Source organism: Punica granatum, chromosome 3, assembly GCF_007655135.1.
Source record: "Punica granatum isolate Tunisia-2019 chromosome 3, ASM765513v2, whole genome shotgun sequence".
Lineage (NCBI taxonomy): Eukaryota > Viridiplantae > Streptophyta > Magnoliopsida > Myrtales > Lythraceae > Punica > Punica granatum.
Window position 1 is genome coordinate 355,539 of NC_045129.1, and position 24,812 is coordinate 380,350.

A 24,812-nucleotide genomic window follows, 5' to 3' on the forward strand; every position below is an offset into this window, starting at 1 on the left:
AACAACTCATTGATATTGAATCTATGTAGAAACTTCAGCTTCATTTGTGTCGTCTTTGAAAATTGTTGTCACAAATTTTTAATTGGAAAGGCTTGACAAATGAAATGCTTTCAGCGGATATTCATTTTGGGTGATGTTTGTGGCCGGTCTCCTTTCTTTCTGACATTCGGCAAGATGATGAAATCACTGTGTGTTCAGTCCTTGATGAGAAAGATTGGCTTTTCATGACAAACATGTAGCATGATGAATTAATAATGTACAAACTCTATGTAGTCTGTGGCTTCTACATGTTTCTGTTTTGGTGGCGGGCTAACGGCATAAAGCCATCAAAGATGATTAAAAGCTGCACCGTGGCTCTTGCTGGTGTCGATTTGAGCAAAACCTGACGGGGTGTGGTGCAAGGCCGCAAGGAGAAGCTGGTGTCCCGAGTGATAATATGTGATTACCTGAAGAGTCTGGGGATAATTCCTGATGAACTGGAGGACTTGGAGCTGCCCTCCACTATTGAGGTCATGAGAGAGCGCATCGAGTTTCTGCAGAAGACGGGACTGACTATTGACGATATCAATGAGTACCCCCTAATGCTAGCCTGCAGTGTGAGGAAAAACATGATCCTCGTGTTGGGCTACTTGGAAAAGATTGGGATTAGCAGGCCAAAGTTGGGTGAGTTTGTTAAGAATTACCCGCAGGTTTCGCATGCCAGTGTCGTTGTCGAGCTTGTGCCAGTTGTTAAGTTTCTACGTGGACTCGATGTGGAAAAGCAAGATATCGGCTATGTGTTACAGAAGTATCCTGAGTTTTTGGGGTTTAAACTCGAGGGGACAATGAGCACTTCAGTTGCTTATCTTGTAAGCATCGGCGTCAGTCCCAGGGATATTGGTCCTATGGTCACGCAGTATCCATATTTATTGGGGATGCGAGTTGGGACTATGATTAAGCCACTCTGTGACTAGTTGGTTTCCCTTGGCTTGCCGAAGAAGATACTAGCAAGGATGTTGGAGAAGCGAGCTTACATGCTGGGGTACGATCTCGAAGAGACTGTGAAGCCTAATGTTGATTGCCTGATTAGCTTCGGTGTGAAGAGGGAAGCTGTTGCTTCCGTTATTGCTCAGTACCCCCAAATTCTAGGATTGCCCCTGAAGGCTAAACTGTCTTCACAACAGTACTTCTTCAGCTTGAAGCTTAAGATTGACTCTGAGAAATTTGCCCGTGTGATAGAGAAGATGCCGCAGATAGTAAGCCTTAATCAACAAGTGATTATGAAACCCTATGAGTTCCTTTTAGGACGGGCAATCCCATCTGAGGAGGTTGCGGAGATGGACGTGAGATGCCCTCAGTTGCTTGCGCAGCGAGTGGAGCTCATGAAGAACAGTTACTACTACTTCAAGGGTGAGATGGGGAGACCAATTAAAGAACTCGTAGACTTCCCAGAGTATTTCACATATAGCTTGGAATCGAGAATCAAGCCCAGGTATCAAAGGTTGCAGAGCAGGGGAATCAGGGGCTCATTGAATTGGTTCCTGAATTGCAGTGACCAGAGATTCGAAGAGAGGCTGCAGGGCGATTACATCGAAGCGGATGCCGCAGGTCTATCGTTCTGCATGGGTGGGAAGTTGGAGCTCCCGTGGAGTGAAATGGTGTCGGATGAAGAGGATGAGAGTGAGGATGAAGTGCCTTAGCGCAGGACAGTTTATCTGTAGCTGAGATTTTTGTTTTTACATGTGTTACAAAGAAGAGTAGCTTTGCTTATTTGGAATATTGGATGGAGCATGGAAGGGATGGAAAATGATAATGAATTATTTATTACTGGTTGGTAGAATATAAGTTTATTTCTCCAAAACACATTCTTAATTTTTCATTTTAAGCTTTTCATCGGTTGAGTTTCAATTTCGAGTGAGATGCTAAACACAAACCAATTGATATACAATAATAATAATAATAAAGGTGAGAACTGAAGAAGCTAATCATATCAGGAGTTGAATGAACATATCTACGATGAAAGCCCGCATAGCAGAGGCATCAGTGAACTGCCTTCTAATCCCCGTGCCACTCCCAATTCATATTTCAACTGAACTCAAAGGAGCCCAGTGGATGATGAACTCGGGTCAATGTTTCATTGGGAATGGGAATGGTGTATTTATATTGTTCTTGTTCTTGTTCTCGTTCTCTACGGCAGCAGTTGTCCCTTTTTTATCTATCGCTTCGTTTCTATAATCCATCTGTGGTACCTTAGCCTACGCCATTATTTATTTGTTTATTTATTTATTTTTCCCTTGTTCTTGTTTTTTCGGGGGTATATAAAACCAAAACCAAATGGTAGGGCTAGACTAGGAGGAGAGGAGGAAAAAGAAAAAAGGAAAATGTTGCCAAACTTAAGCAACCAATGAGAGGTAGTACACGTGGCAACTCCTTATCCTCTGAGGGGAAGAAGGCTTCTATCTCCTCCAAGAGCCAAAGATAAGAAGAAGAAGAAGATGATGGTGATGTGACGGTCTCCTCCGCCGCAAGATCCATCCATCCTTCCCTCCCTCCCAAAATCCTTCCTCACCTCACCTCACCTCACCCACCCCAAATTTCATTTCCAGTTCCAGAAAACGGGAAAAAAGAAGAAGAAAAAAAAATAAAATCCAAGCTTTAACCAGTCAGTGTTCCTTCTCTGTGTCTGTGCTGTGGACTGAAGCTCAAAAGAAAAGCAACAACAATGGCAGCCCTTCAGCAGATCCCAATCTCCTCCCAGTCCAAAACCCTCCCTCTGCCCCAAGCCCCGACAAGAACCCCATTCCTCCACAGGCCTTTCAGTCTGTCCTTCTCCTCCTCCATCCCCTCCCTCAACCTCTCCTCCTCCAACCACCACCACCTCCTCCTCCGCCCCGGCTCCGCCCTCGGTGCTCGGATGGTCGCCACCGCAGCCGCAAGCTATGCCGCCGCCCTTGCTGACGTGGCCAGGTCCAACAACACCCTCGACTCCACCAGCGCTGACATGGAGAAGATCGAGAAGGTCTTCGCCGACCCACTGGTGCACGAGTTCTTCTCCAACCCCACCGTCGACCTCGAGAAGAAGCGCATGGTCATTGACGAGATCGCCACCAGCTCCGCTCTCCAGCCCCACACCGCCAACTTCCTCAACATCCTCGTCGACGCCAAGAGGATCGATCTCATCAAGGACATCGTCAAGGACTTCGAGACCGTCTACAACAAGCTCACCGACACCGAGCTGGCCGTCGTCAGTTCCGTGGTGAAGCTCGAGTCGCAGCACCTGGCTCAGATTGCCAAGCAAGTGCAGAAGCTCACCGGGGCCAAGAACGTAAGAATCAAGACCGTGATCGACCCGAGCTTGGTCGCAGGGTTCACCATCAGGTATGGGAACTCGGGGTCAAAGTTGATCGACATGAGCGTGAAGAAGCAGCTCGAGGACATTGCTGCCCAGCTCGACTTGGGTGATATCCAATTAGCTGTATAAGAAAAGAGAGCTCAAGTTCTCCTTCTTATCGAATTTCGAACTTTTGAAAAAGATGTTGGGAAGGAATACAAATTCTTCCTCCTCCTCCTCCTCCTCCTCCTCCTGTCTATGAATTAATTTGGATTTGGAATTTCTGTTCTTGTTCTTGTTCTTGTTCTTGGTGTCACTGTAGCTAAAAAATGCGATGCTGTGTCTGTCAGTCGTATGGAACAACTGAGGAGTACATTTTAGTTTGCACAGTGTAATATTCTCTCGACTGTTTCTATCATCCCATCACTCATTACATGCCTGTGTGCAGATTTAAATTCACCATTTATAGGAGGAGTCTAATTGAACATGTCTCGCTTCCCCTCTTTGAATCAAGAATCAAATCAAATCAAATCAAAGCTTTACAGATATGAGTGGTACCTAGCCCCTGAGCCCTTTGGGCAGCCAGGCCGGTGCTCCATGATTTATCGCTCTCATCTCTGCCCCGGCCAGGTCTATAATGAACTTCACTAAGACCACGGATTCCGGCATTGTTTAGGTGGAAACTCCAAATAATCTTTTTAAGTGTTACATAAAAAGGGATTGTCCCGTGCAGCCATCACGCCATCATATAAAAAGGGTGACATCCTGCACCATTCTTATAGCTCAATCTCATTAACTTCATTGAGAATCTTTTTACATTCTCAGAGACATGAGTGTAACAGATAACCATGCTCTACTCTCTGCCGTTCCAAGGAAAAACCAATGCTCTTTTGGCCTTTTACTGGAACTCTGCCATCTCGGAAAACTCGAGCAGTCCCATCAAGTGTAACTGAAACAAGGAACTCCTTGTTTGCAGAAACAGATAGCGACTGAATGGCATCAGAATGGACATTGAAAGTTCTCACGCAATCCCCGGAGAGGCTATCCCATACCCTAACCTTGCCATCCACACAACCTGTCGCCAAGAATCTGGATGTCCCGAACCAAGTCAAGCAAGTTTCTCCGTCCCGAAAAAGAGAGAGAGAGAGTGAAAGATAAAACCATTTCCTGTTAAGACTATCAGAAAGGACAAGATTCAATTCTATTTTCATGCAGAATCTGATAAGTAACCTCATGATCACAGGTGGCACGTGGTGATGAATACTGGAGATCCCAAATGACAAGCTTCTGATCCATGCTTCCAGTTGCAGCCCAAGGTAAGCTTTTACGCGATTTCACAGAACAAAGTGCGAACAATATGAAGTCATTTTCTTACTCTCTCTTTTTTCCCCCACAAATGACTCAGCAAATGCATATAGGCGTGCGAGTGGGGAAAGTTGGAACGATAAAGAGGGGAGGAGTAAATTAGTGACACAAGTTTTACCTTGGTGCAATCCCCACACATTCAATGGAATCGGAGTGAGCAGCTAGAGAGTTCGCGACCTTTTCAGCCAAAAAATGCCAGCGTGTCACAAGAATGAGTGAGCATATCAAAGAACAAGAATCACTATACCATCTACTGCGAATGAAAATACTTCTTTTTATCAATTCAGCTTCTCAAAGACCCAGATAAAATTAAAAAGAAACATGAAACAAGGAGTCGGACCTTCCCGCTTGCTATATTCACAATGTGAACAGAACTATCTTTTGCTCCAGTAATGGCAAGATTCGAGTCAGAGCTTATAGTCAAGCATGTCAATCCTTCGGTATGATATGGATGACCAAAGAGAAATGCATCGAATATAAATAATTCGAAATATAATCTGAAACTCTTAGGAAATAGCATCATCTTATATGAGAGATGGACATAAGCTGCCAAAAATGTAGACTACTTTCAGATGGAATTCATCATAATTGGACAAATAAAGAGCACATGGTGATTTCTAGAAACGGGAGAATGTAATATTATGATATGAGATCATCATAAACTCAAATTTCATGAGTGAGTACTCTAGCTATGAACCGCAGTTGAAAGAACTACTACATGTTGGAGCGAAAACCATGGATTTGTTAAAGGACCATTCCTAAGAGGCACTAAGTCCTAATTGCGAAACTCCCGACTTCATTTTACAGCATCGCATGGATGACAAACTAGCTAGTGGTCCCAATTATGGATGAAGTGTAAATAGTTACATGCTCAAATTGTGCTCTTTCATACTCGGAAACTTAAATTACATCAACTTAGAGGACAACTGCTAAAGAAAAAATTTCATAAGGCATACCTCTTACAACATGAATGATTTCACCAGTCTTAGGGTTCCAAATTCTTATAGCAGCATCATCACAGCCAGTACAAATTGTTTTACCTTAAACAACCAGGAGGCAATGAGATAAATAAACAAGAAAGTAAGGGAGTTGATGAACTGGAGCAGCAAGTCAATGGTCGTGATAAGATTCGTACCATCAGGAGTAAAATCTCCGCATGTGACACTAAACTATGACCAGAAAAGATATTGAAATAGGCACTTTTATTATCAGCATTCCACATCCAAACAGTTGCATCCTCCGAGCCAGCCAACACTAAGGGTCCCCTGGGATGCCACTTGACCCACTGAATAATTATGTTGTTCATCATTAAAACCTCTTACAACATCAACAAGATAAAGCTATATCAAAGCAAAATGATTAACAGAAGTTCACCTCAATGCCCCCATATGATCCTTCAAGTGTTCCTTTAACATTTCCCAGAGACACGTTCCGTATCTGAATAAACCCATCAAAGCTTCCAGATGCAAGCAGCTGCCGATCATTACTGAAGGCCAAACTAGAAACAGAATCCTTAAGACCTGCAAAAGCACTCTCAAAATGGGTAAGTTGGGGCGTTTAAGGTGATGATAACCCGACTACTAAGCACTGTTAAAAAACACACCCTGAATTTCTAATGCCCAATCTCCTTGGCCTATCTTCCATAGAAGCCCCCTATCATCTCCACCTCCAGTTGCTACTAAAGCCGCATCTGCTGGGCTGCACGCAACAGTGTAGAGTTACAGAGATGGTAGTAATTAATAAAAATTTGTGAAGTTTTGCATTTAGAAAAAAAGGTAAATCACTGCGTGCATAGTTTTATTTTATCAGAGTTCTCCAATAAGGAAGAAAGACTCACATCTTACTTACGAGAACTGATCATGCGGGATCCCACTCTGGGAGCGCAAGCAAAAAACACAAAGAAAGAAACAAAGCATTGAGCATACATGAAAAGGCAAAAAGCATGATGAAGAAAGCTTTACCAGTATGACCAGTAAATATGTGCAAAGAATCATCAGCTGCACCCGAGATCAATAGAAATGTTTGCACAACATATCAGCCAGCCAATGGGTAAAGCTAAAGTTAACAACAGCTTGCCTTCAGAATGAAAGCGCATCAAAACCACAAATTGAACGAGAAGAAGCAGACAAAAGAAGTAAAGCAACTCTTGGCATACATACCGATAGCATCTTCTTCGTCGTCCGCATCAGGAAGATCTGCAACGACACCCAGTAAGGTACGCCACACCCACAGCCACAAATTTGAACAAACGGCCAGAGTACGTATGTATATGCGGTACATATATATATACATATACCCAAAAAAAAAAAAAAGGAAAAGGAAAAACGGATGGGACTGGATGGATGGAGTTGGAGATAAGTAAAGAGAAGGACCTTCTTCCTCGTCTACCTGGACCTCATGAATGATGTCGGATTCGTCCATGAAGACGTCACCCTGGTCATCTTCTTCGTGGGGTGTCGGGCTGTTCATTCTTCCCATTGTCATTTAAATTTTAGTTCGCTCGTCGTCAATGGCGCCGATCGGTCTTAACGTAAGACTCGAACGTTCGCTGCCCAGCTGCAGCAGCTGAGGAGGAACAACTCGATGTCATTCACCTCTCCGGCCCGGCCTGTGCGTTCGGGGAGCTGCTCAAGTTGGGCTTTAATGGGGGGGTATGTAGAGGCCCATTGGGCATGTAGTCCAATCTTACCTCAAAAGCCCAATCAATCTCCATTGACAAAAAATTGACTGGATCGGACCTCGTTTAGAAGCTGCAATGCATTTCATTTGTGTCGGCGAGTGTAGCATTTCTCTTGTCGCAATGGTCAATAATATTGATATTGATGATGAATTTTTTTTTTATATGTATTTTCCTTTTTTATTTTTTCTTTTCCTGAGAGGAGAGCACGAGCTGAAACTGAAGTTCGGCACTTGGGCTGTTATTTTTATTTTCATAATAAGGACCAAAAAAAATAAAAAGAAAACTAATCTCTTTTTTTTTTTTATCTATACTGCTTCAAAAGGAAGAAGTTTTTTCTTCGTATAACATTCGATTTCCCAAAATGTCCTCCTTTGATGAGAAAATGTGAGACATAATAGGTGTGTTTGTTTCTAAAAATTTTTTTAACTTAACTCAACTCCACTTATTTTCAATTCAATATCACAATCATTACTTTTTTTATTTTTTAAATTTTTTTAACCATTCAATTCAATTTTTAATATTAAATTCTCTCAACTATTCATTACTTTTTCACAATTCAACAACACAATCATTACTTAATCATTACTTTCTCTCAATTATTTATTACTTTTTCACAATTTTTCTCATAATTCAACAATACAATCATTACAAATCAATTAAAATAAAAACTCAACTCAATTCCACTCAACTCTAAATCCAAACGCACTCTGAATATAATGTCCTACTTCTCTCTCAACTCACATTTTTCTCTTGAAAAATCTCTCTCTCTCTCTCTCTCTCTTGTCTCTCTCACTCTCTCAATTCTCTACGTGCATAATTTCCTTATATTTCAGTTTTTTAATTAATTAATTAATTAAACTCTCAAAATCAAGTTTTTATATGTCAACCAGGTAGAGTATATTGTGCCGACTAATTAAGATTGATAAGAATTACAATGCATTATAAAAATTGAACTTGAAAAAAAATTATTAAATAAATTCAGAGCGTAGCGGTCTACGTCTAGTGTTTTATGATTGATTGAATCATCATCATAAAAGAAAAGGATAAAAGATCAGAGTTCAGAATCGAGAGAGAGAGAGAGAGAGAGAGAGGAAGCCTGGCTGGAACCAACCGCAACGCGTTCACACATGACACGGTGGGCAACTTTGGTGTTGTGTTGCCTTCTCTGTTAAGGGAAGGGAAGGGAAGGGAAGGGAAGGGAAGGGGACGGCCGGGAGGTGGATTTTGGCTTCCACTTGGGTTTGGAGATTGCAGGGGAATTGGCGTCCAATCCGATCGCACATATTATATAAGCAAGCGTAGCAGGCAGGTCAGGTGGATCAGAATTCACTTTCTTCTCCTCCTCCTCCTCTCTCTCTCTCTCTCTCTCTCTCTCTCTCTCTCTCTCTCTCTGTGTCGTCACCAAATTTTCCTTCCTGTCTGGTTTCCTTACTCACTTCGATACATCACGGAGGGATCCTACACTCTAGTTAGAGAGACAGATATATAATACACACACACACATCTATATATAACCTCCCTTTTACAAATCTCAGATCATCTCTTCCCGGGTTTGCGGCGTTCGGATTGCCAATCATGTCAATGCTCGACTCTTTCTTCAGCAAGGGCTTTAAAGCTGCAAAATGGTAACTTTGTTTCCCCTACTCTTTCCCTGATTAATTCCCTCCCCCTTTTTATTTTTTGGCTGTTTATTATTATATTATTACGAGCTTTGATCCTCTGTTTCTAGTTTTGTTCGTCACGAGAATAAGGAGATACCTTAGGAGTGTCTCTCTGTGTGTATTTGATTGAGCTAGTCGATATTGAATTCTGAATTTTTTTTTTTAAAAAAAGTAGTTTGTGGATAAGTGGAGCTGTAACTTGTTAAAGATATGATCTTGCTGAAAGACTGAGATTGAAGGCTTCTTTTTTCTTCCCTTTTAGAGATTAGGAATGGATGGAAATACAATTTCTCGGTTAAAGCTTCCTAATACTTTTGAGTTTGATTGATCACTACTTGGAACACATCATTTGCCTGAATTGCCCGTTGCAGTAAAACCCTCTTGAAGTTGACAATTCCGCGGATTAAGTTGCTGCGGAACAGAAGAGAGATTCAAATTAAACAGATGCGCCGAGACATTGCTAAGCTTCTCGAGACTGGTCAAGAAGCTACTGCCCGAATCCGGGTATTACTCATCTCTTTTTTTGCTTTAGACTGCCTTCCCAAAGCTCAGGTTGAAAGTTCCATGGTCTCATTTTCAATATTCTCCGCAGGTGGAGCATATTATAAGAGAGGAGAAGATGATGGCAGCTCAGGAGATCCTTGAGCTTTTCTGTGAGCTTATAGCCGTCCGCCTTCCAATCATTGAGGCTCAGAGGTTGTATATCTATCGTCCTTCTTTTTCTTCCTTTTCTTGATGAGTAGAAGAACTTATCTCTTGGGGTGCCTGTGCATATTGCAGTGACCATAAAGTTCTTCAGTTATGCTTTTTCTCTTTTTATTGAATTTTCATCTCACGTTGTAGTGGCTACATTATAGCCTTGATCAAAGACTATCTTTTAGGACGAAGGTTCTTGTTAATTAATTGGAGTGAGGTTAGCTAAAGTTCAATGGACTCACTGGAACTGTAATGTGGCAGCATGGGCACATTTCGAATTCGTGGCAAAATAATGCCAGCAAGTTTCTTTTAAGCAAGTGGCATTTTGTAATCTGGGCATTGACTGCTCAAATTTACCCGCTGTGTCGTTAAGTTCCAATCTCCTTTGTTGTTTTCAAATATGAACTAGCATCTTGCCTCACTATGCCTTTGTTGGGATGCTTGCTTGTACTTTATCCGAAAGATCATCGGAACTTGGATTTTAGACAAAGATTCTTGTGTTCTTCTTTCCTCAATGCTAATAACTAGTATTCGTAACATTTTCTGAAATATAATTGTATAGTACAAAAATGCTGGTCATGTATGTGTGACTGAGTTTCAGTGGGCAAAAGGAAGGGAATCAATTATGTAATTCTTTTGGCCCAAGAAGTCATAACTAAGATCAAATTTTGTTTCGTGTAGAGAATGTCCTCTTGACCTTAAGGAAGCAATTTCGAGTGTATGCTTTGCTGCACCAAGATGTGCTGATTTACCAGAGCTGCTTCAGGTTCAGATGTTGTTTGTTTCTAAATATGGAAAGGAATTTGTGGCCGCTGCCACTGAACTAATGCCTGATTGTGGGGTCAATCGCCAGGTCCTACTATATTTCCTTTCACGCTCATAGTTCCCAGAAATTTCAGGTCACATGGTTCCATTTGTTAAATTTCGTTGGTGTAACTGCAGCTAATAGAGCTCCTATCTGTGCGGGCTCCTCTGCCTGAAGCTAAGCTGAAACTCCTGAAAGAAATTGCTGAGGAGCATGAACTGGAATGGGATCCAGCTGCTTCGGAGACTGAGCTTTTCAAATCTCACGAGGATTTGCTGGTAAGTATCATTGCATCACCTATTTGATTCTCAATATGAAGGGACCAAGAGGTCAAAAACATGGAAGGGAAAAAAAAAAAAAAAAAAAGGTATGAAGGAACCAAAAGGACCTGAAATAGAATCAATATTACAAAGAAAGACTGTTCGGTAGCAATTCCATTTTTTTCACATTTCTTCATACCGGATATTTTCTTACTGCAAGTTTCTGCTGTTTTGTGCTCACATGTCATACCTTAACCTCTCTTTGATAGAATGGATCAACCCAGTTTGTCAGCGGATCTAAAGTGCCCCTTCCAAAGGAGAAACACGATGAATCATTGCATTCTTCATCAGAACCTGCCAACAATGAACATGAGGATACTGATGAAGGGTTTGACTCATTAGACTTCCCCGAAGTTCCTAAGGTCACAGTTCGATCCAGTCAAGATGCTGCCTCAGCACCAGAGATCATTCCACCAGTTTCTCAAAGCAATCAGGAGAATCCACACATTATTGAGGAAACTAAAGAAACCCTTTTGCACGAGCACTCGGAACCGGAGCAACTGGTGCAAGAGCAACTAGCTCATTACAAATCAGCTGACGGTGTAAAGGAGGAAAATAAGCAGTTTCTGCCATTTATTTCTCCTCCCTCTCTCTCATCTGCATCCTTTTCGGCGAATAAGGAGACACCTCCACCATCTGTTCCCTCTGTCGACCGAGCGAATAAGGAGACACCTCCACCATCTGTTCCCTCTGTCGACCGAACGAAGAGTGAGATGAGTAACATTGATCTTCAGGATGTTCTTGATGCTGCCCAGGCTGCTGCTGAAACTGCTGAGAGAGCAGCAGCAGCAGCTCGATCTGCTGCTAGTCTTGCACAGGTCAGAATCAACGAACTCACCAAGAAAAATAGTGCCAGTACAGAGGCCAGTGATGATAACCCATTCCATGGGGATGTTCGCGATCAGCTGGCTGATGATGCTTTGAAGTTGGAGTTGGACCATCAGAACTCTTGCGGCAATCCCCTTAATCCACAGGAAACTCGCCCATTTTACAGTGAGGTGCATGAAACAGAAGTATTTGATGTTCCTCCAGTTGGAACTGTTAAATCTGATGCTGATTCATCTCCTGGCATTCACCACCCGGAGAGATTGCCTTCAATGGAGGATGACTCATACTTCTCCTACCCGAACCTGTTTTCTTCTTCACAAAGCTCGGATGTTGGAGCAGGTACTCATTTATCTACCGATAATTCGCGGTCCAGGCACGAGCCCTGAGTTTAATTTTTTGTCTGGGTACCAACTAGGCTTTGGTAGGAGCTGTACTTCTCAGTCCTGTGTTGAGAGAGGATTTGGTGGTTTATTAAATCTTCAGTTTTTGCGTTTCTGTAAAGTATGGGCATCCGTGGACTGAAGGGAGGGATGGTACTGTAGTAAGTTTGTTGGTGAAGCACTCCCTTAGATTTCCCCCATGGTCTGATGTGTTCTATGGTCGAGCTTTTCGAACTATTACTGCAGTTACTGTTGATCGAAACAATAAGAGTCGTGCTTCTTTGAAGACAGGTCCTCTCAGTCTTGTCGCGACTCTCTCCAAAAACTTTTTAAGCTAAATCCACGCGGAGCAAGCTTTGCTTTTCATATCGTGTGTATTTCGGATGAAATCGGAATCTATTGTTGCCAATGGAAGAGTGATTTTTGGGAAGCAAAGGCATATGAACTCATTCGGCGGTTCCACATCAGAATTCTAGTGGATCCTTTTATTCATTCTGATGGAGCTAGTAAATGGAATAAACTTGGCAGAGGCTCTCATTATTTCTGTGTGATGCGAACATGACAGTTGCCCATCGGGCCTCTCTTCAATTATAAAGCGATGGTATGAAAGGTCAGAGGTTAACTGACAAATACTTATAGCTTTGTTTTCATGGTTCTCTGAAACTCATACCGAAATATATATATATATATATATATGTGTGTGTGTGTGTGTTCCCTGCAATCCAACCACAGCTCCTCCTCACTTTTTAATACAAATAAAATAATAATATAATGGGTTCTCTAATAATATCTCGAGTATTCAGGAAAGGAAAGGTCATCTTTTTTTTATCTGCTCTCCATATAATTCAAATCAATTCGGACCAACCTCATTCTCAATCACCATCCATGCCATCTCCTCTACCGGTGTGCACGTGTACTGAGTATACCTAGAACTGGTTGAAACTTACCCGTTAGGATAGGGTCCAGATAATTCGTATTAAAAATAAAATAGGATCCGGATATTAAAATCATGAACTGATAAAAATCGATTTCGATTTCTACCTACAGAATATCTAGAATCGAAACCGAATATTAAAAAAAAAAAAAGAGTAAAGTTACATTCTCTGTAACACATCTTTCTCTACTCTTTCTCTCTCTTGAGTTTAAATTGAATTGAGTTGAATTTACATTCTTCAACTCTTTCGTGAAAGCGATCCATTCGTGTTCACATCCCCTCCCTCCCTCCCTCCCTCCCCATCTCTCTCTCTCTCTCTCTCTCTCTCTCTCTCCCCCCTCGTTCATGTCAACGCCCTATTCATAGTACCCCTGAAGAACATTACTGTCATATCATCATTGCTTCTGAACTATCGCTACATTATCTCACTTCCTCATGGGCGTCCCAATTTTGAATCTTTCGAGTTCAATCAAATTGTCACTTGACTTTCATTTATCGAAGTTCTAGTTTTTGTCCTGAAATTGCTTAGTCCTAAAATTTCTAGTTCTAGTTTCAAGTTCAATCAAGTTGTCGATTTTCAATTTTATTTAGCGAGACAAAAAAAATTTACTGATTCCAACAGCTTACCCAGAACTTGTAATATACCACAAGTTCCGAGTAGGTTCCGGTTCCATAATTCAACAGGGTAAGATCTGATTCTAAAATCTTAGAACTTATCCTTTACAGGATAGAGTCTGGATATCATGAAAAATACAAAATATCCGAACCAATCACCCATAATCTCATTGATTACTAATATCATCAGTACAGTACAGTAAGCACCTGAGCAAACGGCATTGAATACTCTGATGACAGGCACAGGCACAGGCAGGCAGGCGCACAGGCAAACGGACAGCCAGCCAGCCAGAGAGCGGCCCAGATTGATCCTTTTCTTTTCATTATTATTAGTGAAGAGAGTTGTTTGCAAAATGTTGTAGCCACTGGCAAACTCCCAACCTATTCCTCTTTTCCAGATGCCTCGATCCATGAATTGGGACCAACTTGCTAAATTGTGTTAATGCTCCATTATAACTCCGAAACAGAAGATGATCAATTTCACCTCAGCAAGCTTACTAACTCATATGCACAATATGAATTACAATGCACATCACAGGCTTACAGATGATAAATCAGGACGGTGCTATTCGGGGGTAAGAAATGAAAGAAAAAAAATCACCATTAAAAAGAAGAGAGAGAGAGAGAGAGAGAAGGAAAATGACTACTAAAATGATTCTTTCCTTTACCAGGGCATCATCTTGGACCCGATAACTCGACCGCATGTAGGTTATCTGTTGAGTCAACAATCCAGTCGGAACTCGGATGAGGGGCTAATTCAACCTCTTGACGAAGAACTTCGACCTTTTGCCATTCGTCCCACCTCTCAGCTAAGCCATCTCCTTCAAGCATCCTCACGACTTCTGACATCTTTGGTCGGTCCATAGGAGACCCTTGAGTGCATAGCAATGCAACTTGGATTAATTGCTCCACCTCAGATTCGATGTAATTCTTTTGGAGATCAGGGTCGACCAGCATCTCTAGCTTTTTCTCCTTGAGGAGCCCTTTGACCTGAGAATATATATCGATTAGTCACTGCACACGAAACTTGAAACGACATGGAAGGGGAGTAACATTTGATCGCTTCTCATAAAAATTATTCACTCCAGTGATTTGCACTTGCCTAAACAAATTATATGGGCATCTATAAAATTTTTCTCAACCATCTTGATATCCCGAAGAAAAAGGAAACCATAAATAAACACACAGATAATAAATAAAAGGCAGCCACCGTTAACATAGAGAACTTAGCCGGGTACGAGCTTTTACCCAGTCGAGCAGCATGACATCATCATCGTTAGCGAGCCGAGCAAGATCGAAAGCCCTCTGCCCTGTAATTAGCTCTAGAAGCATAATGCCATAACCAAAAACGTCAGTTTTCTCCGACGATTTACCAGTAGAGAGATACTCAGGAGCTATGTGTCCAATTGTTCCTCGAACCGCAGTTGTCACATGAGTATCCTTGTAGTCCATAAGTTTCGCCAACCCAAAGTCACCAACAACAGCCTCAAACTCCTCGTCTAAAAGGATATTAGCGGCTTTCACATCACGGTGGATAATTTTGGGGTCACAGTGATCATGCAAGTAAGAAAGACCCCTTGCAGATCCCAGGGCAATGTGCTTCCTAGTGGGCCAATCAAGCGGTGGCTGTGATGGGGGCCGTTCTAACAATAGAAAGAACATTTCAGAAACGGAGTTAAAAGAGAAGTATGATGAGTATATAAAGGAATACTTCAAGGTCATATGCAAGAGTCCAAAAATACACTCCAGAAATAGTTCGCAGGTCAGTGTCCCACTTCTCCATTATGAGAACCCAAACTGGGAAAGAGGGGGGGGGGGGGGAATGGTTGTGGGGGGGCAGGGGAGAGGGAGGTAACAAGCAATGTATTTGCACTTCCAGAGATGCGGGCATACCTCTCAAACATGATGCAACACTTCCATTAGCCATGTAAGGGTAAACAAGCAATCTCTCAGTAGGAGTCATGCAAAACCCACGTAATCGCAAGAGATTCCGATGGACGGCCATGCTAATCATCTCAACTTCAGTCTGAAACTGCAATTCGCCGCCTGGCGTACGCTCCTCTTTTAGTCGCTTCACTGCCACAAGAGAGCCATCTGCTAGACGTCCCTTGTAAACCTTCCCAAATCCACCTCTGCCAAGAATGTTCTTGTTACTAAAGCTATCGGTTGCAACCTGTAGTTCTCGGAGAGAGAATCGTTTCAGCTGGCCCAAGTGAACTTCTGGGTCCTCTTCGGCTGCAACAGAAAGAACTAATTAGAAACTATATATTTGATATATATCCAGAAGATACAATATTTACATACATCAAGTTCCAGCAAAGTCACAGACCTGGCACATCGAAAAAATATTCTTGGGGCTTCCTGCGGCGCCACCAAGCAAATGCGATTGCAGGAGCAGCAAAAAGTAAGGCAGCACCAGCTGCAACTCCTCCAGCAATTGCTCCTGTTGCACTACTGCCTCCTGCATTGATTTAAAAAGAAATCATTCACTTGATAAACATTCTCCAATCACAAAAAAATTCAAAAGCAAATAAAGGGGGAAAAAGTTTCATATGGAAAAACCAACCAAAAACCACTGGATTCAAAATATCATCGAATGGCACAATTTACAAAGTCATGGACATATATGGCGTGCTGTCAACAAGCTATTTCATTGATGTAAGGCATGAATGAACTCATAATCAAACAAATCAGACAACATAGTTCTACATTAACGAGAAATTGAAGAATTTGCAGACATTGATTTCAAGTCTGACAAACCCAAAAGCAGACAATCACCTGGGGAAGAAACTGGTGGTGGAGGAACAAATGGAGGAGGAGGAGAAAATGGAGGCGATCCTGGGCAAGGCCGCCCAGTCACAGGCCCACATAAATTCAAATTGTTGGCAAAACTGCATAAGGAAATCACACTTGAGCAAACTGTACCCCGAAAAAGGATATTGATCTTTTAGTACCACTCTAAAATACATTCAGGATCAGTATATCTCAAGTCTCATCCACAAACCTGATAGGAGTGAACAAGGAGAAAGAGCCATTGTCAGGAACTTCTCCTGAGAGTCGATTGTTTGACAGATCCCTGATTGGATTAAGTTATGCAAAGTTATTCACAATCAATGAGAATGAATCAAAATGTAAACATATTTTGGTACTTACAGCACTTGTAGAGATGAGATATTAGTCAATGACATGGGAATTGGACCAGTCAAGCTGTTATTGTTAAGCCGCCTGTCCTTGCAAAGAAATTACACCAACATGCTTAAATACAATGTTTGTGTCGGAACTCCAACTAAATTGAGCTAGTTCCTCGCCATTAATTTATGCACAAAAATGCGATTTCAGGTATAAATCAGAAGGTGACCAAAAACTCACAGAAATCGCAGCTTTGACAGCTTCCCAAGTGTATCTGGAATGGGACCAGTAAAGTTGTTCAAGTAAAGATCCAAGCTCACCAAACTGGTTAGATTTCCGAGATCAATAGGAATAGGTCCACTTAAATTGTTGCTGTAGAGCTCCCTGCCAGGAAGGAACCCCAAGAGTAATTATTGCAAGTATCATAATCATAAGTATTATAAGCATTGCAGACGGTAAACACCTGCAGTCAACAGGTTGATGGATACATATATCTAAAGAAATCAACCGACATATCACATAAGAGATCATAAAGAACATCGAGCGAGCGGTACAACAAGCACTGCAAGACTTCAAACATAATATCACTTACAAGTATTGTAAATTCTTTAGTAAGCCAAGCTGTGGGACCAGTTGACCAGACAAAGCTGCATTTCCGAGGTCCCTTCGATAGTAAAAGAAGATAAATCTCATCAAAAGGATCTTCCACAAACAAGTGAAAAGATGAAACCATAGAAGCAGAACATTTTAGGGAGCTTACACTCTTATGACACTATTATCATTGTTGCACGTCACGTGAAACCACGTACAAGGGTTGACAAGGGTAGGATCCCAACTTTGCAGGACATTATTGGGATCTTGTAAGTTAGTTCTCAGGCTATGCAAAGCATCACCTGTTTTAGTTTGCATAGAAACAAATGTCAGATACCCAGACATGAAATCCAACAAGCACACCTTAGTGAGATCAGATTTTAACATATCAAATGAATCGGTAGTTGATGGAAGGGAAGCATCAAACAGGTCCATTAATCCCTAAAATGAACAGAGCAGGAGCTAAAACCAAACGATTAAGGGGGGGGGGGGGGGGGGGGGGGGGGGAATAGGAAAAAGGAAGAGGCTGACTAAAAGGACGCAACATAGCAAACTTGCGGGGGGGTGGGGGACCCTGGAATCTCTACTTATGTCGAACAAGTTGACTTATGGTGGAAGAGAAGAACCCTTGATTTCTGATTTTAACCAGCGGCCTGCCTGAAAAGTTGTCGATACCAACTGCTGAAAATAGTAATCTTATTTCTGTAAGGAAGGGTATTTCAACAAACACCGTTGCTTCTAATCTAATGATTGTTCAGCACCGTCAAAGCTGCTACAACTTCTAGCCAGATATTTTGCTATGAAATAAATACTGCAGCACCCTGGCCTCTTCCAAAGACAAATCAGAAAACAGGTAGTCCCATGAACTTCTCAACATTCTTCAGTTTCAGTCACCCTAGCAGCAAAAAGACTCCCAGTAGCAGAAAGGGAGGGAAACAAAAACGGAGCTACAGAGGGAAAAGCCGCGAGGAAGAAAACATCACAAGCCTTAAAATATCAAGCAGAGGGAAAAGATAGACGAAGCAAACCAACAAATTAACTAGCATTTCACATTACTGCAAACAAGAAACTAAATGAGTTGCAGAGACGCAAAAGATGATCAGAAATTATTTCAATGTGGCCAGCGAAGCTAAAAGCAGCAGAAACCGACCTTCCATGTTAGCTCGTAGGAGACATAATGAGCGGAGAATGAAGATCAGCAGGAGCCAAAAATCTCGAAGAACCTTCCTTCTCGCCATCGACAGACCTTGACCTTGCCGAACCAAAATTTCCCTCAGATCCAAAAGAGAAGGCCACATCCGAGAAAAGTTTCCATTCCTACCCACCCCACTTCACATTGAGCTGAAAACCGACCCAACAGATCAAAATGCTCGATCTCAGAAACGTTGAGCTGCTACATCAAAAGGGCACTGCCAACACACAACCCAAAAGGCAAGACCGAATTTTTACTCGAAAAACTTCGAGAAAAATAAAATTATACAAAAAAAAAAAAAACAGTGTCTTTCACTTTCCCCTTTGCCTTTCCCTTTCGAATAAACTTTTCTTTCTTTTTATCATTGATTATTATTATTATTATATATTATTTGCTTCTCTCTCTCTCTCTCTCTATCTCTATCTCCACGAGACTTTAACCCCCAGGGTTGAGTGAGGGGGGAGGGCTCAAGAGGAGAGGAGAGGAGAGAGGGATGGGAGCGAGAGGAGCGAGTGAAGTGTGTTTATCTTTTTTTTTTTTTAAGTTGCTCTTTTTGAGTGCGTCGCGTGCTTTCAGAGACACGGAGAGAGAGAGAGAGAGAGTGAGAGTGTGTGTGCTGCCCCGGACGGTGCTGACCGCTGCCCGAACGCAGTCAAAACGCCCCTTCGCTGTATATCGTGGAAAGTGACGTGACTGTGGGGCAACCCCGTTTTGGTCAAGCTGTAGGGGCCCACTTAGTGCCACGTCGGATTCAGTCCGAGTTATCTATTCAATTCGTCAAAACTCCCCTTTTCTATTTTCGTATTATTAATTGGTTTTTTTTATCTCTTTAAATATTGTTCGCTTTTGTTGTTGTTGGCCTTCTTTTCCATGTGCTTTTTTTTTTTGGGGGTGAATTAGGGACCTTCTTTTCCATGTGTTAGTATGCATGTACATGTGTACGTACGTATCGTGTAACTGTATGTGGTGTATTGCTTGTGGCGTTGTTACCTCTTTGTTTTCTGATTCTATACGAAAAATGGATACTTATCATCATATTCTTATGGCTCTAATATATTAATGTTGCTACTATTTTTACTTTTAGATCATCAAAGATTGTTTTATCTTATTCTAACTTGATTCCAAAAATCAAACTTGGCGCTTGGTATGAGGTAATCCATGTGGATTTATCAAGAATCTGATTTTAAATTTTTTGGGCCCACTAAATTATCAAATTTGGATTAAGCTGATGCTGCTTTTGATTTGTTAGTGTGATTTTAAAATCATGATTTTGATTTTGATTTTGATTGTAGAAAAAGACAAATGAGATGGTATTATAAATTTAACTTGGGAAACGTGTGTTTTTGTTGTTTAGTGGGTAAAGTTAAAATCAAAATCACAATTCTAAAATCACTTTTAAATTTCAAACAGGTCCTGAATATCTAAGTTAATCCCACTTTTCCTCGTAATATGCTTTCCCACCATGGGATGACTATCTACAATACGAGCAAGATTCTTAGGAATATCACATGGTAATCAAGAGATTTCAGATTCGATTTTCGTTGTGAGACTATTAATGCCCCTACTACCAGTAAGCTCTAATGGGCAAATTGCCAAATTATGGATAAACTCTTGACTAATTAACAGATCATTTATAAAGGGGAGATATTGGATATCATTAAAAATAAAAATAAAAAAGAATACATAACAAATATTTAGACAAGAGAATTTCTAAAGAAAAAAGATGAGAAATTCTTTGATAATTCTAAATCGTTATATGATATGAGAAAATATCAATAGAACAATAATAAGTTGACGACTTGTTTACTAGCACGTAACCAATGAGTTATATAAAAAAGCATATAGCAAGAGAATTTTATTTGTTATCTCCTATTACATTACAGTGGAGAATGATCATTTAAAATTTCTCCCTATTTGTAAACAAATGTTATTAGAAAGGGATAAGCAAAACAAAAAAATCCCAAACAACAAAAGACTTTTCTTTTTAGAGGAGGAATGGAATGCGATGCAATGATTTAGTTTGGAATAATATAAAAAAAAAAAGAGTTTTTGGAAAGTCGGTAAATCCCTCTTCATGATCTCTTTATTATTTCTGCGCATGCCATGTTGTTTAAAGGAGAGATATGTGTAATTATTAGAAAAGCCTCTTTTGACGAGCTAGTAAGACTTCAAAATGGTCTCTCCACCTTTCCGATTTCAATTAGCAAGCATGCATGTCTTATGATGCTAATGAAAATTAAAGTACGACGTTTGGGAAAAAAAAAAGAGTTTGATTTCATTTTGATCGATGATCTTCTTGGATAACTTTTTAGATGATTTTGTTATAGACGTTATTTCTCAAATACATTTACTCCTCGTACTTCTCTTATTTATCTTTTCCTATCCCTCGAGCAATCAAGGATAAATTCTTCACTAATATTTAATCCTAGCTATATACATATATAGGTCAATGTAAAATATATATATATATATATATATATAAAGGTAGGGTTGCTCTTTGTTGGAGAAAATGATTGGGCGGGTTTCTTTGGAAGCGAGACTAAGGCTAGGCTGAAAGGGTTTTCCCACTAATTAGAAAGTCTTCATATTCCCTTTTGCCTCTCTGTTTGTTTTGTTGGTTCATATTCGTAAAACGCTTACACTGTACTATACATATATACATATATGAGCTAGATTAATCACATATACATTATACATAACGACACATATTATCATACACGGAAAAACTAAAGAGAAATCTACAGGTTTATAAGTGATTAGATACCATAACCTATTAACTCGAACTTTTGGATTGAAAATGGGCATAATTGCTTATAGGCCCAGTGAAATTTTACATGTATTAAAGCGGGTTACGCTTTCACGCACACGTGTGGACTCACACTATGCCAAGTCTAGTTCCGAGGCGGCCAAATTGCGCCTCATCTTAGTCCGGTCCAAGTGTGGGCTCATTATCAATTATCTCCTCTCCTCTCGTCCGACGTGAAAAAATAATTTCACCTCGTAGTTAAGTCCCGAGCACGGAAGTCCAATCCCGACTCATAGTCAGTTCTTGAGGGCGGGTGTTCAAGTCCACGTGGCATGTGTAGGTGAAGCATTAAAGTCACTCGTTGCCACATGAGAACGGGTGTTGAGACATATTATTCCACACGGAAAAACTAAAGAGAAATTCACAGATTTATAAGTGATTAGGTACCACAACCCATTAGATCGAGTTTTTTGATTGGAAATAGATCCAATTACTTATGGGCTCAGTGAAATTTTACACTACTTTCTCCAATTAATTTATTGGTTCACACATGAAAATACATATGCAAACTCGCAGAGCTAGGTACCCTGGCCCATTCCAATTTTGCCTTATTGTAATTATAAATAATATATAATCTATAATACATACATAATGTGAAAGAGAGTTTCTCCATTAATTGTGCGTTAAATTCATCAATATAAATGATTAATTCTCTTTTCTATAAAATAATTCAATTCCAATATAAATCATTTTTCTAGATAATAATTCATTTTCTGTAAATAAGTAATTAAATGTGTATTAATATATATGAGTTAATCAATTCTAATTTTATTATCTTATAAAATGATTTATATAAAAAAAATTAAAAATTTCCACCATGAATAAACATAAATTTTTGTAAAAGAAGTTTACCTTCTAAAATATTTGGATTAATTGCATCGTAGGTATAAAAAGTTTACAAAGTGTAATACTTTGATACAAAATGAATTTTTGATTAAAATTTTGTACAAAATGTCCAAATTTGTAACAATTATGTGCATTTCGTCATCTGCCTTGTCAGGACTTGCTGATGTGAATTTTTGATGTGTCAAAATTCTAATTAAACTAATATTAAATATTAATAAATAAAAATTAAATCTAATAAAATCAGAAACACCTCTCTCTTTCTCCCTCTTCCTCTCTAACCCTTTTTGATTGAAAACAGGGAGGGACTTGAGGACGGAGGAGTTGAGATCGCAGGAGGCGGAGCGGACGGGCTCGACATAGAAGACGAGGTGGGTGCGGAGGTTGTGGTAGTTGCAGCGAAGGAACCGGTGGTGGTAGCGGGAGCGAAGGAGATACTAGCGATCTTAGAAGTGGAGGAAGGCCATGAGGACCACGACGAAGAAGAGGATGACGGTGGCGCCGAGCATGATCTGTCTACTGACGACGTAGCAAACATCCCCCCCCCCCGGGCGAGGGAGATCGTTGTCGGGGTCTCGAAATCGCTCATTTCTTCTTCTACTTCCTCTTCTGCTACTTAATGAAAGTATTGACGCAAAAAAAAAAAAAAAAGAGGCAGCAAAAATGTATTAAATTTGATAAATATAAATTAGATAAAAAAAGAAAAACCTTAACATTTTTATTAAATAACTATATATTATATATACGGGGAATTTGGGGACAACAAACAAACCCTAGACGGTCACAGTAGTCCTACCCTCTGCCATCCCAATTTCAAAATTTTCAATTGCAAAATCCTCAAATTCTATTCTATTGAGGTTTTAATTTGTTTTCTTTTAATTTTCAGGAGCGCGAGAGCAGATCCAGCTCTGACAATATGAACGACACCGCCTCCAATGACAATCAGGACGCGGCCGACAAACCCCACAAGGACTGGCGGTAACGCTAACACACTCCCCAGCAAATCCGGTAGCTTGAGGCGTATGAACTTCATGCTCATCAATCTCCCTTCATCTTCATCCTCTCTCTCCTCCACCACTTCATTTTCCTTATTTGTTTTTTTTGTCGATAAAAAAAAAATTAGTGGGATAGATCAGAGGAGAGGTGAAAATTCTTTTAATTTTATTTTAATCTTATTTTATTATTTATTATAATTAAAATTTTAAAAACAATTTTTTATTTTAAATTTTGAGCCATGTCAGATGTGCGCATGATACGTTAGAATGCACATCAACAAGTCGTGACGGCATTAGACGACATATGACGAAGTGCACATGATTCGAACATTTTGTACCAAATCCTAACAAAAAATTCATTTTGTTTAAAGTGTTATATTTTGTAAACCTTTTGTACTCATGGTGTAATTAATCCAAAATATTTTCGAAAGATGTTGCATTTGGGCTTTCTGCTCTTATTTATATTGTAGCAACTACATAATAATTTTCATTATAACTTTTATGATATATATATATATATATATTTGCAGATGTAATTTTTCCATCTGTAATGTAATTGTAAAGAAATTTATATGTATTATAATTTGTTTTATTTTGTCTTTGTCATTATATAAAAAATATTTACATATATGATGTTATTTGATTATGAATAGTAATTTTTATTATTATATTCGGTAGGTTTATCTCAGTTTGTAGAAATTACATATCTATAAAATAGCTCAACTTTTACAATTTTACCAAAAGATTTTCTTATAATTCTTATTTCAAACATTCATTTTTCTTATTTCATATCCTTCAAATAGTTATGTATTATTTTAAATTATATTACCATTTTCTAATTCTAATTGGCAATGCAAATCATATATGTGTTTAATTAATGATTTTTAATAAAATTATGTCTTATATAAAAGTAAAGAATACGATTTCTCAATATCAGTGTTTCTAGCTAATTAATAAATGTATTTTTTTTGTCTGCGCCACTTGGTATCCGAAAGCTCAATAGATCCTAACTAGGATTGAGCCATGTCAGCTCACTAAAGAATGAAGTTCTTCGATTGTGGATTTACTTCATTAACAAGATGCAAACCAATACCTTATTTAAGGAAAATAACATATGTGGATTAAGGAGAACTTTGTGATTTAATAAAATATTTAAAATTATTTTCTCAAGATATAAGTGGTTATTACATATTTATTATTAATATATTTCTCCCTTTATAATAATATAAATATAAATAAATTGACATATTACAAAATTTACAACTGAAGGTTCAAGCACACCATATAAATAAGTAATTTTCAGTTGAGAAAGATTGTCCCGCATAGAAAAATTAAAGAGAAATCAACGGGTTTATAAGAGGTTGGGTATCACAATCTACTGGCTCGAGTTTTTGAATTGGAGATGAGTCAATAACTTATAAACCCAATAGAATTTTATGATATCAGAGCGAGTTAAGGTTTCGCATGCTCATGTGGAGACTCACACCATGCCAAGCCCGAGTGTGAAACTCGTGGCTAGTGAAGTCTGAGTCTGGAAGTGGAAGCTTCGGCTCATAGTTGGTTTAAACCCCCTTGTCCGAGTCTAGAAGAGGAAGCCCACTTGCAAGTAGTTAAAGCCCCAGTCCGAAAGGGAGGAGAGTCTGGCTCGAGGTAGGTTATTGA

General features: G+C 39.9%; 3 protein-coding genes, 1 long non-coding RNA gene and 2 pseudogenes across 4 annotated transcripts; 4 read left to right on the plus strand and 2 right to left on the minus strand.

Moving 5' to 3' along the window:
• The first annotated feature begins 386 nt into the window (after positions 1-386).
• LOC116199756 lies at positions 387-1,840 on the plus strand (annotated as a pseudogene).
• Positions 1,841-2,438: 598 nt separating this feature from the next.
• Positions 2,439-3,705, plus strand: LOC116199755 (ATP synthase subunit delta, chloroplastic). The gene has a single exon (XM_031530232.1). The coding sequence runs from the start codon at positions 2,702-2,704 to the stop codon at positions 3,458-3,460; it is 759 nt and encodes a 252-aa protein (XP_031386092.1). The 5' UTR covers positions 2,439-2,701; the 3' UTR covers positions 3,461-3,705.
• Positions 3,706-4,057: 352 nt separating this feature from the next.
• On the minus strand, positions 4,058-7,355 carry LOC116199757 (annotated as a pseudogene).
• A 1,074-nt stretch (positions 7,356-8,429) lies between these two features.
• LOC116200152 (IST1-like protein) lies at positions 8,430-12,335 on the plus strand. Its single transcript, XM_031530873.1, has 7 exons — positions 8,430-8,664; positions 8,891-8,980; positions 9,388-9,520; positions 9,609-9,712; positions 10,394-10,565; positions 10,655-10,795; positions 11,047-12,335. Exons 2-7 carry the CDS (start codon positions 8,931-8,933, stop codon positions 12,049-12,051), a joined length of 1,605 nt encoding a protein of 534 aa, XP_031386733.1. The 5' UTR covers positions 8,430-8,664; positions 8,891-8,930; the 3' UTR covers positions 12,052-12,335.
• A 1,404-nt stretch (positions 12,336-13,739) lies between these two features.
• Positions 13,740-19,007, minus strand: LOC116201488 (somatic embryogenesis receptor kinase 2). Its single transcript, XM_031532737.1, has 11 exons — positions 18,465-19,007; positions 17,484-17,616; positions 17,316-17,387; positions 16,964-17,107; positions 16,748-16,819; positions 16,599-16,670; positions 16,373-16,485; positions 15,924-16,055; positions 15,488-15,829; positions 14,843-15,237; positions 13,740-14,584 (listed from the first exon to the last, which is right to left on the minus strand). Exons 1-11 carry the CDS (start codon positions 18,610-18,612, stop codon positions 14,270-14,272), a joined length of 1,938 nt encoding a protein of 645 aa, XP_031388597.1. The 5' UTR covers positions 18,613-19,007; the 3' UTR covers positions 13,740-14,269.
• Positions 19,008-22,403: 3,396 nt separating this feature from the next.
• On the plus strand, positions 22,404-23,529 carry LOC116199317. Its single transcript, XR_004155521.1, has 2 exons — positions 22,404-22,727; positions 23,042-23,529. It is a non-coding gene; the product is annotated as an uncharacterized LOC116199317 (long non-coding RNA).
• The last annotated feature ends 1,283 nt before the right edge of the window (positions 23,530-24,812 follow it).